Source organism: Arvicola amphibius, chromosome 2 (assembly GCF_903992535.2).
Source record: "Arvicola amphibius chromosome 2, mArvAmp1.2, whole genome shotgun sequence".
Lineage (NCBI taxonomy): Eukaryota > Metazoa > Chordata > Mammalia > Rodentia > Cricetidae > Arvicola > Arvicola amphibius.
The window spans coordinates 27,069,350-27,081,927 of NC_052048.2; the positions used below are offsets into that span (position 1 = coordinate 27,069,350).

Consider the following 12,578-nt stretch of genomic DNA (forward strand, 5'->3'; position numbering starts at 1 on the left):
GCACAGTTTGTAGACTTGAATTTTGTCACTTCCTGATAGAGAAATAAGCTTGGGCACAAAGTAGACAACAGCATGGGAAATGAGCCAGAACAATTCGCAGCAATGAATTGAGCAAGTCAGAGCTGATAAGCATACTGGAAATGATGCTACCTGAATCAAATGCTTATGCTAATCTTTATTTTTGGTGTTTTGTTGTTTTCTGAGACAGGGTTCCTCTGTATAACAGCCCTGGCTGTCCTGAACTAATTCTGTAGACCAGGCTGGCCTCGAACTCACAGAGGTCCACCTGCCTCTGCCTCCCGAGTACTGGAATTAAAGGCGTGTGCCACCACAACCCAATACTATTTTTTTTTTAAAGATAGGATCCCGTGTATTAAAGTCTGAACTTTAACTCTTAGCCACATATGGCCTTGAACTGTCTTCCTTCCTTCCCCTGAGTGCTGGGATTACAGGTATGTGTCCCATGCCCAGTGCATGTGGTGCTGGAGTGGAAGCCAGGACTTCACACTGGACAGACATAACAGCTATGTCTGCCTGACTCTGCTGTGTTAATAATTACCATTCCAGTACTTTGTGTGGGGGAACTAGAACTAGAGCCAGTAACAAACTGAGCTTAATCAAGGGGTTAGGAGAAAGAGGCACTTTTAATATGAAGGAAGACAGACAGATTACAAGAGCAGGGAAAATACAGGTTCAGGGGGAAAAAATTTTCTTTTCCTTTTGTGCTGGCCAACAAATGGCCCATGTACACAGGGTACCAGACAGACCTTTTTAGACCTCACTAAGGGAAAGTGTAGTTCACCGTCCTGGGAAAGGCCTTCACAAACCTGTCATCTCAGAATGACAAAACGTGGCACTGGCAAGATAGCCATGGGTAAAGGTACCTTCCACCAAGTATGGGGACCCCCATGGTGAAAGGAGAGAACTGTGGCATGCGTCCACACACACATAGACAAATGAATAGCTTTTCATGTCAAGTGTTTGCTGGAGGAATATATCCAGAAGCAGTGTCTAACACCCTCTCAGAGGAGAAAACGGGAGGATCCCGAGCTGGCTGCTCCGACTTGGGCCAAGGCCCGGCAAAGTGTCCCTGAGACAGTTCTGCCCTGAGCGGCACTGAAGCAGCTGAGGGGCTGGGGCCTCGTGTAAACATGAGCGTGTGAAGGGCAAACTGGGACGTGACGAGCCAGGCTGGGGGGAGGGGGGCTGTGTGAAGACCACAGCGTGTTCATCTTTTAACAACAGCTTCCAGCTCTGCGGCTGTAAAACCAGAGTCGGCTCTGATGGACGCAGCAGTTCTGCGGCAGGATTTCACTGGGAAGTACTCTTGTCAGAGGAGCAAGATGGAAGACTGGTCATTCCTGAGTCTTGAGTGTCAAGAACCCAAAATCCTCTAGGTGTCCCCATATCCCTCAATATGCCCACCCTGGACTGATGGCCACCACAGGGGGAAAGGACCAGAGGGATCAAAAACTGCCAGGAAGGGGAGAGGTGTCAAGTGGCTGCCTTCATCTGTCACTGCATGCCTGGTGATGACAGCTGTGTCCGACAGTCCGGCTTTGTTCATGGAAACACACATTAAATATGGCTACTGAACATCAAGAACCGCCACAGGGTGCTCCTGGGGCGCTCACCCAGTGGTTAAAGGGACGCTGCACTGGGCCTGGAGTCAGGAATTTTCACTCGCTGCCTTGCCTCTGGTAAGCTAGGCCATGAGATGAACCAGGAGTTCGGGGTGGGTTCCTACTCATTAACGCGGGAAGTCTAGAGTGAGCGGCTCCCAGGACCTGCAGCTGTGAAGTCCCCTAGCCTCTGGTGTGTATTAAGTGCTCAATCAATATCAGCAAAAGGGGCAACAGCCCCACAAAGCTCACTTAGAAGGTATACTACTGTGGCAGGCCACAGCCATCTCACAAATGAAAGTTCTCAGTGCTGTCCTGCTAAGATTGTGTGTGTGTGTGTGTGTGTGTGTGTGTGTGTGTGTGTGTGTGTGTGTGTGTGTGAGAGAGAGAGAGAGAGCTTGCGCGTGTGCGCGAGAGAGACCGACAAAGGCTGATCATACTAGTGAGCAGAGCGCATGAAGACCTAAGAGTAAGGAAAGACTTTTTCTTAGCTATAAAGTGTAGTTTCTATAAAGCAGCTCTTAAAAGGTCAATGCCCACATCTCCCCTTCAGAGCAAAAGGCAGTGCAGACACTGTTCTCTGACTAGGGAGCTTAGCACAGAGGCTAAGCAGTGGCAGCAGTGGTTCCAGGAACCAGGCTCAGAGAACTTCACTCTCCCTAGGACAAATGCTACCTGAAGGGACTGGACACAGGCAGGAGGGGCCAGGGATGCTCTGGGTAAGGTAAACGTGAACCAGGCCAAACAGGCATGTTCTTCTAGAGCAGTGATTCTCAACCTTCCTAATGCTATGACACTGTAATGTGTGTTGTGGTGAGGAGACCTCCAACCATAAAACTATTCCGCTGCTACTTCATAACCAATTTTACTGAGAGGAATTGTAAACCCCTGGTACGCAGGACAGCTGATACACAACACCCCTCCCTAAGGGGGAGGCCCGCTGGGTGAGAACCACTGATCTAGACCATCTTCTGGAGGCAGTGGTGGTCATGCAAGGCCTTCCTGCTAAGGCACTCGACTCAGATTTGCCATGTCAGTACACAAGATTAAGTTGGTATTCTTTAGTCCTGGTGTGTCTGTCAGGAAAACCTCACTGATTTTGGCTAAGTGAGCACCAATCGTTTCGCAGAATGGAGCAGTTAAGAATTCTAGGAAGGGCTGAGGTGCAGGAGGGATCGAGCACTTGCCTGGTGTGCAGCATAGCCCCACTATGAGGTGCACACACAGGCGACAATCTCTACAACTAGTAAAACTCTGGTTCACGAGCAACAGCAGAGCTGCGCTGACTCGATTCTGATGCCGTGCGCTCCCCAGTCAGGCGGAATGTATTCTGAAACTTTAGTCCAGGGGCAAGAACAGCCTCCTGTCAGTCCCCAGAAGGACTTGAGAACTAATTTTAATGTGACAGAAAGACCAGGTGTGGTGACACATGCTTATAATCTCAGTTCTGAGGCTGGACTATAAGTTCAAGACCAGCCTAGGCTACATAGGTAGACTGCCTATTTATTTTTATCCATTTAGAGCAACGGCAAACCTAGGAAGTGCAGCAACACTTGTGGTGGCTACTCTGTCCCATTGCCAAGCAGAGGGCAATGAAATACAACATGCCTATCTCCCAGGAATAAGATTCCGTGTGGAGAGAACCAATGGGAAGTCACCTACTTACCATCACCCAGAAAAAGATAGTTGGGCAAACCAGGTCAGTGTTCATGGGGTAGTAAAACACAGCAACAAGCACTTAGCACAGTATCATGTCTTCCCTGTCCCTGCCTTGGTGGAGAGCAGATACAGCCATCCTATAACAGACTTCTTAGCCGCTCCCACCTGAATGTGGCAGTCAGCCCTTAAATGGGCTGCACCAGTGAGAACCCAAAGTTCCACAGGGTTAACGCTGGAAGAAAACTCTTTTGGAAAAAAAAAACAAAAAACAAAAAAAAAAAAAAACCAAGGTAAGGCAACCCACCAGTCTCTGAGCTGGTGAACCAGGACATACTCCCACCACCTCCGGCCACACTAAAGCCCTTATACCCACAATGGGGCATCACAGTGCGACACAGCAACAGGACACAAACATGCTCAAATCTCTTCCTGATCCGCTCTTTCAAGTACTTTTTAAGGGATAGTTTCTTTACAAAATAATTTTTAAAAATCAAGCATATTTAAAACATCAGCTCTTGGTGATCAGAGTAGTTAAAATTTTATTATAAATTTCAGAATCTAAGAAGTGTAATGTTACATGACTAAGTTAAATCTGAGAAGACTTCTTACCAAGCTCGTGAGCCTTGCAGGTGGCACTGTGGCTCCAGGCATGACAGGGTCAGGTTCCACCCCTCCTTGAGGGATGGGGTCAGCCAAATGACAGAAGACCCTGCTGAGTCCCATTAAGTACAGGTGAGCATAGGGGCCTCTTGGTCTGTCACCTGGCATTGGGCTGACCAGAGTTCAGGCCAAGAGGTCTCTTGAACTCTGAAGACCAAACCAGCACCTGAGCAGCAGTCTTGGTCTTAAATTCAAGTTTCTGTCCCACTTTTCATTAAGTGATACCTAATAGTAAATGATAAAATTTTATCATTTATTTCAATGATTTACATTGAATAAGGGTTATGCTCCAACTTTCTGTAGCCAAATGATGACACTGCTTCCTACATGGCAGGAGACCCACAGGGAAGCCGATGCTGTCCCAAAGACCAAGGTCAGGTACTGGGAAACACTAACCCAGGGTCCTAGATGATGCAAATGCCATCAGAGGTGTCATGGACACGTGGGGTGGATGGCCTCATGTGTAAGAGGTCCAGCAGACCTGGACAGGCTATGTAGACTGCCTTCCTGCCTCTAAGAACAACAACCACAGCCTGTAACCTGCACTGGCAATCAGACGAGGACACCTCAAGTCTCCTACACAGCTCTAACACATTTATCTCTTGGGACAAGGTTTCAGCATGCAGTCCTGGCTGGTCTCAAACTCAGTATGTACACCAGGCTAGCTTTGAACTCGTGATAAATCTTCTTGCCTCTACGTTCTGTATACTGGGATTACAGATGGTGCCACCAAACCTGGCCTGGGTATTTATCTTTTAAGCAGTTCCTAAAGGCAGCATCTTTGAAAGATGGAACCATGGGAGGCTTCGGGGGTTTGCTGGGTGGGAAGGGTGCAGGGTGAGCCGCACTGTACTGCAGTACCTGAGAGGTGGTGCAATGGAAGAACGCCTCACGCTGCAGAATGGGAAACCAGCAAAACGCAGCTGCAGAGCACAGCAAGTTCACGTTACGAGAAACTGCAACAGGATGAACAGCTGGCTGCCCCCAGCTGCAGCTTCCTCCCCCAGATTCTCTTAATGGAACCCTATCCCTTAAAGCAGTGGCCCTCAACAGGGAATGACTTTGTCCACGGTGGACATTTGGCAATGTAGGAGACATTTTTGGCTGTCCTTACTGGAGTGGGGTGCCACTGGCGTCTAGATGAAAGCCAGGGCTGTTTCCGATCATTACGCACACAGGGGCAGCCTCCTACAGAGAATTACTGAAAGGTAAGGGTGCTCAGGCCTGTCCTAGACGGGAACTGCACTCTTACCCTGCCAAATATGGTGTGCACCAAGGCCCTCAGGATGACAGCCAGGCCAGTGTGAACACTCTGTGTCAAGCCAGCTCCCCCAGTGTCCTGCCAATGTCCAGTCAGCTGTTGGCAGTCTATGTTCCAGTGAATACAACTAAAGCCGCAGGTCCTTTTGTCTGCTTTCTCGTCTGAAAAGCTGTTACTTCTTCCTCAGAGCCAATGCAACTCCCACTGCCACAGCTAGGATGGCCACTGCAGCAGCCCCTCCAAACAGCAGTGCAGCCTTGCCCTCGATGGGCACGGCACTCTTGGCTACCCTGGCAGCAGTGGCCTCCCCAGTGTGGCTCTCTTTCCTGCCCCCAGCCCCCTCTGCACTCAGCTGGACGGCCGGCTCCGCCCCCTCCAAGGCAGCAGGTCTTGCTGCCGCTGCTGCTTCCAGCTCCTCCTCACCAAACTCCACAAACACAGATGGAGTGGGGCTGGCTTTCTCAACTCTCATTTCGGAGGCTTCCTTGGTGGTGACCTGTGGGAGCAAGGGAGCGGTGGCTTCCGGAAACGCCTCCTCTGGCACTTCCTCCTTCTCCACGTGCACGATGTCGGAGTTAGAGGAGTTGTTCTCGCTCTTCTCCCCGGCCCCGCTACTGTCCAAGCTCTTCACTTCTTCCGGGTCCATGGCGATCTGCTGCCAGGACTCAGGCCCGAGAGAGACCGGGAGGCTTTCTGTGTGCCAACTCTGGCTAGCAGACAGCGAGACAGGTAGGCTCTCAGACTGCCAAGATGTGGTCACCGTTGGGGACTCCGGGGGACTGACCTGTCCGGAGTTGTCACTAGGCAGGATATAAATGTCATTACTATCTTCTGCAATGATTCCCGGGTATTCTTCCTCCTCAGACTCAAGACTAAAGACAGTGCCCTAAAAAAGAAGAGGGAGAATCCACAAGCAGACTCATTAATTTTAAAAACTGTCAACCTAGGGAAAATAACTGTCTACTGTCAAGTTTCAGGAGTAAATACACTGCCCCCACCTATACAGCTTCTGAACAGAATGTACTCATCTGAGCGTAAATAAATGCAAAGGAGATTTTCCTTTTTTTTCCGTTTTTTGAAAAAGGAGCACTTTTACCCCAGCTTCTTCCCCCACCCAAAACACATTTTTGTTTTAATTTTTAATTGAAAAAAGTTCCCGTACACTGAACTATGGTCACACCTTTCCTTTCTCCTACAGTCTAAAAGCTTTCTTAGTGGCTTCTCTCAGCCTCCTGAGTGCTGGTGTAACACTCCTGCACCCCATACCTTGCTAAAAGAGAAAGCTTTTGTTTTGTTTTTTCAAGACAGGGTTTCTCTATGTAGCCATGACTGTCATAAAACTCACTCTGTAGACCAGGCTGGCCTCGAACTCCGAGACTCACCTGCCTCTGCCTCCCAAGTGCTGGGATTAAAGACACATGTGCCACTGCCTTGCTAAAAGGGAGAATTTTGGCAGCTCCACTGTGCATCATACAGTTAATTAACTCAAAACAGCAGAAAAAAATGAAAACAAGATTGTGTACTCTGAGAGTCTGTCACCGAGTAAACACAGAAATGTGGTCATGTACCCAGTGCTAGTGAGGGTTAGAGGAGAGTGTTCTTCTGGTGTGGAAAGGCAAGGGGATGGCAGAAAAACCATGAAATCCTGGCAGCGAAGGCTGTCAAGAAGATACAGTCTAACCAAGCACAGAACTATAGAAGGCAGGCAGGGAAGAGCAGACAATCTACTCTGCATTGTGTGCACGAGGGATAGGAAGTTCAGCACGACAGGCTAGAACTCATTCCTGTGAGGTGTCCCTTACCTCCATGCACATAAAATAATCAATAATATATATTTTGAAATTGATGACATAATACGTCTACTGTCTGTAGCAGGCTGCAGTGGTCTATGTCTGCAGTCCCAGCTCCAAGAAACCAAGTTAAAGCATCACTAAGTCCAGTAGTTCGGGCCAGCCTGGAAAGCACATGAGGCAGCCCAAACAAAACAAACTTTTGGATACTATGTCATGATGAAACACAAGAGACTGGGGACTCGGGCATCTTTCCTTCAGGGGATCATTAAAGACCAGCAGTGTGGTCTTCATCCATGTTCAGCAGAACTGCTGACCAGGCGCTATTTCAGGGACTGAGGTTCTAAGAAGGCTTTCAGGTATGTGTCCACACAGGCTGGGCAAAGCCAGGGGTTAAGATACAGTAAGAAAGGCAGGAAGAGAACCAATGGGTTGCAATGTTATAGAGATCCAGGGAAATTTCACACACACACACAAAAAGCTAGCCAACACTTAAATGCAACAGAAAGTTTGAATAGAATATATAAGTGAGCCAAGCAGTAGTGGCGCACGCCTTTAATCCCAGCACTCAGGGGGCAGAGGCAGGTGGATCTCTGTGAGTTCAAGACCAGACTGGTCTGCAGAGTGAGTTCCAGGACAGCCAGGGCTACACAGAGAAACTCTGTCTTGAAAGGGGGAGCTAGGAGAAGTTGAGGGAGGAGGAGAAAAGGTTGGGATATATTATATGACTGAAGAATCTATTTTCAATAAAAAAGAAAGAAGAAAATTACATATTAAAATCCTTGCTCAGTTTTTCTATTTTTTCTTTCTTTTGTCTTCGCTCTGTGTGTGTGTGTGTGTGTGTGTGTGTGTGTGTGTTAGGGATGGAATCCAGAGAAACTTAAGTGCCAAGCAGACTGATTGGACCACTGAGTTCACCTCAGCCCATCTGAATGTACTTTTATTTTAAAAATAGAAGATTTTTATGTGTTTGGCCTGAATGTATGTCTGTGTACTGCCTGCAGCGGTCAGAAGACAGCATTAAATGCCCTGAAACTAGAGTTACAGCCAGCTGTAAGCTCACCATGTGGGTGCTAGAAATTGAACCCAGGTCCTCAGCAAAAGCAGCCAATGTTCTTGAACGCTGAGCTCCCCCATTAGAATTATTCTTGATTTGAAAGAGACTTTACTACCTTTCAGAAAGGTTAAAAACCTACAATCTGGGGGCTGGAGAGTTGGCTCAGTGGCTAAGAGCTCTACCCGCTCTTCCAGAGAACTTGGGTTCAATTCTCAGCACCCATATGGCAGCTCACACCTGTCTATAATTCCACTTTCAAGGGATCTGATACATTCACACAGACACACATGCAGGCAAAACACCAAATGCACATGAAATAAAAATAAAAAAATTCAAAACCAAACAAACATACAGTCCATCCTACTTACTGAAAAGTCAAGTCTGATGTATAAGAAGCCCATACTGTACAGCCTACATACACTACACAAACCTACATTATTATTGAGCCAAACTGAGGCTGTCTAAGTAAATGAAGGGCTATATAGTTCATTCAAAGGCTCATCACTGAAGGGTGTTTTAAAATATTAATTATTTCCCAGCCTAGCATGGTGGGGCATGATGGAGCACATCTTTAATCCTAGCACCCAGAAGACAGAGGCAGGTCGATCTCTGAGTTCAAGGCTAGCCTGATCTACAGAACAAGTTCTAGGACAGCCATGGCTACATAGAAAAACCATGACTTGAAAAATAAATAAAAATGTTTATTATTGTCCAATGAAGCTATTATTGTATATAGTTTCATATATACAATCCCACCAGGCTTTTTCTTACAGAAATTGACAGCCTGACTCTGAAATTTATGCTGTAAGACATCAAGACTCACTAGGGCCAGGTGTGGTGGTGCCCCTTTAACGCTAGCACACAGGAGGCAAAGCCAGGAGGGTATTTGTGAGTTTAAGGCCAGCCTAGTCTACATAGCAAGTTCCAGGATAGCCGGGGCTAGAGAGAGAGAGACGCTGTCTCAAAACAAACAACAACCTCATTAAGAAGCCTACTGACAGCATTAGTAGAACTTTTCCAACTCATGCCCACCCTTGGGCATACCTTCTCCCTCTCTGAGTGAACTGCATTTCTATTACTGAGCACAGGACTCTGGTCCAATAGGTTCTTCCAAGAAAAAGAAGCTGAAAATCTCAACGGGTCCTCCCCAGACTCTAATCTGTACCTGTAACACAACATGCAATACAGGCTAGGAAATGTGAATTATTTGAAAAAAATTAGTGGAATGTCTGAACTTGAACATGTCTCAAACAAAGGGCAAGACATATGGAAATACTATGATAAACTAGTATTCTTTTAACGTTTTTTTTTAAATATTTATTTTATTTATTAATTATGTATACAGTATTCTATCTGTGTGTATGTCTGTAGACCAGAAGAGGGCACCAAACCTCATTTCAGATGGTTGTGAGCCACCATGTGGTTGCTGGGAATTGAACTCAGGACCTTTGGAAGAGCAGGCAATGCTCTTAACCACCGAGCCATCTCTCCAGCCCTCTTTTAACGTTTTTAATTCATTTAAAAAGTCTTATCACACAGAGAACAAGTCATGGGAGGAGATTTTTCTTTCCACCATGTAGTCCTAGGGATCAAGCTCAAGTCATCAAGCCTGACTGCAAATGCTTTTCCCCACTGAGCCATCTCACTAGCTCTTAATTCCTTTGTAAGAATTCAGATTCAGAGTGGCTTATAAATCTATAACATAAAATTCATCATTTTAAGTATATGGTTCAGTGGATTCTAATATAGCCACAATGTTGTATAACCTCACCAGTACAATGTTAATTGTAAAGAGTTCCTTTTTTTCTTCTTAATTTTTTACAAGACATTTAAAATATCAATCTATTCTTTTTAAAAAAATATTTATTTATTATGTATACAATATCCTGTCTGCGTGTATGTCTGCAGGCCAGAAGAGGGCACCAGATCTCATTACAGATGGTTGTGAGCCACCATGTGGTTGCTGGGAATTGAACTCAGGACTTTTGAAAGATCAAGCAATGCTCTTAACCGCTGAGCCATCTCTCCAGCCAGCCCCTCAATTTATTCTTTATTGCCAAGGTTTATAACAAATTATTTAAAAGTAAAGGCCGGTTTTTAGTCCCCATTTAGTTACTTGCTCCATTTCACTCTTGCATACTAAAGTCAAATGTGTAAAACACCTGTTAATGTTCAGCATTAATATATCTGATTTATGATGCAGAAATTAAACACGCAGCTGTACAGCAATTGTCACTCTTGTCAAAGCTACTGATTTTTATACTTCAGAAATAGGTTATTAGCACAGTCAAAAGACAAAATTTAAATTCAGGGGCAGACCATATTTACTTGATTGACCAAAATTTAAAAATCAAACAGCCTTCATTTCTATAATAACTTCAAAGAAATTTAATGTATGGTTTTTGAGAAATACTTTCAAAGATACCTACATTGCCAGCATTACAATCTGACACTTTTAACAGGAGTTACCCTACACTGCTCATATGCCATCTTCTGACATTACACCTGATACTTTAATCATAATTATTATAATGGTCAAAGAAGTTTAGTTACTAATTACTATCAATTCACTTATAGATAAGCCAAGTGTGCTCACCCTCTCCCAGTTTTTTGAAACTCTGATGTGTTGATTTTGGTTTATCCTCAATATAAAATCTCTATAACACTCAACATACCACAAACTGACGACACCTGGAGAGCGAAGCAGACTGGACAGTGGACAGTCCCCTCCAGTGCTGCCACCCCTGAACTGACCATTCTGTCCTGCTGCCTGCTGAGCACTAGAGACACCTACCTGCATGAGTTTAAAAATTGATCTGCACAAAAGAACTTTTAAAAACTATATACAACAAATTGGTTTTTAAAAATACAAAAATAACATCTGTCACTTCTGTCATGCTGACAACTTGACATATATATGCATGCAAAAAAAGTTCCAACTCGGCCATCTGAACAGCTGTGCTCTAATATGATAAACTGCCACTACGTTCCCACTGACAGAGGGTATATTCAAAATATTTCATATACTAAATACTGCAATAGTCTCTGCACGTATAAATGCTGGTTATAATAGTTTTTTGCCTTGATTAAAAGTGTCTTAAGCTAACATTAAGTGCACTAAAATCCACAACAGTTCAGAAATCTATGACCTTACAATAAAGAAATACAAAATGTACAACTATAAAACAAGAAACGATTACTGCCATGCAAGACTTAAACTGAAAACTGCAAGGAAATGTGATTTAAAACAGCAAAGCTCAGATATACTTAACACTCCAGGGTCAGCAGCAAGTTCTACCAACAGCAGACTTAAAAAAGAAAACACATTCTCTTTGCTGGTATAAATCATATCTTCCAATCTGAGAGCAACCGTCTGGCCTCGGGTTTAAGAGATTAGGTCTTTTACAGCTGTTTTAATGAAATCTTTCTTCTCAGTTAAGTTGTAAGCAGGATAGTTTTCATGTACCTCTTTGCAAATCTGCTTCATTGTGACTTCTTCCAACTTAGCATCAGCCAGTAATTTCTTCACTGTTTCCTTTAATTCTTCATCTGCAGGTGGTTTTTTTTTTTTTTCAATTTTTTAATTAATGGTTCATCATCAGAACTATCTTCAGATTCAGAGTCTTTTTTGGAACTGTTTTGATTCTTCTTGGTAGTGCTGCTATCTGCCTTCTTGACATTAGCACTTTTTACAGACTCGTTACTTTCAGCAGCAGCTCTTTGTTTTGCTTTCTCTTTCTTAGCTGTCTTTAGGTGGCTGCTGCTCTTCACTTTCTCTCCCTTCTTCTTCTTCTTCTTATCTTCGTCACTACTGGACTCACCTGACAGAATTCCAGGACATTTGGTTTGCTTTGACTTCCTTGTTGTTCCAGAACTGTTCCGTTCCTTTTTACTACCTTTGCTTGAAGATTTTTTGGATTTTGGCAATGGTTTGCCAGAAGGCTTTGGATGCATTAAGAAATTCAAGATCCTCTTCACTAGTGTGCTGTTCACGCCTGATCTCTCTAAATCAAGAACCTCACAGATGCTCTTCAGCATGGCGTTTCTAAACTTTTTCAGCATTTCTTCCTTCTTTTTATACTGGGTACTGCCTTTTTCAAATGGAAAGCCACTGAACTGACCCACATTCTTCTTTAATGAGGACACTGTGCCTGGTCTGTTGTAAAGCAGTTTGTGTAGATGTCTAAGTTCATCTGATTTTTTCTTACTCAGAAAGAAATGTATCCTTTCAATTTCACAAAGTTTCTGACCCTTCCCTTGTGCAATTGTAAATGGCTCTCTTTGTAAGGAAGACACTTGCATTGTCAATCTTTCTACTTTCTTCTTTTCTTTCTTGCCTTCCAAAATGAGACTCTTTTCTTTCTCTTCCTCTTCGTCTTCCTCCTCCTCCTCCTCACTCTCGTCCCTGGGGCCCGGCATTTTGGGCTCCTTCTCGGACGCGGGCTGCGCTGGGCCGTCCTCTGCCTCCGCAGCAGCGGGGGCCGCCGCCGCCATGCTGCTGCTGGGGACCTGCGGGCGAGAGGAAGCCG

At 45.0% G+C, this 12,578-nt stretch overlaps 2 protein-coding genes across 2 annotated transcripts in view; both read right to left on the reverse strand.

The window, feature by feature from the left end:
* Nucleotides 1-3,803: 3,803 nt before the first annotated feature.
* Nucleotides 3,804-12,578, reverse strand: part of Bcl2l13 (BCL2 like 13) — a 51,813-nt gene continuing 43,038 nt past the window's right edge. The window contains exon 7 of the mRNA XM_038318202.2: nt 3,804-6,088. Within this exon, the coding sequence (XP_038174130.1) occupies nt 5,375-6,088 (714 nt within the window). The 3' untranslated portion in view covers nt 3,804-5,374. The remainder of the gene's footprint in view (nt 6,089-12,578) is intronic.
* Nucleotides 10,177-12,566, reverse strand: LOC119806481 (protein DEK-like). Its single transcript, XM_038318203.1, is given in 2 exon segments — nt 10,177-11,614; nt 11,617-12,566. Coding segments are annotated over 2 exon segments (1,107 nt in total). The 5' UTR covers nt 12,544-12,566; the 3' UTR covers nt 10,177-11,434.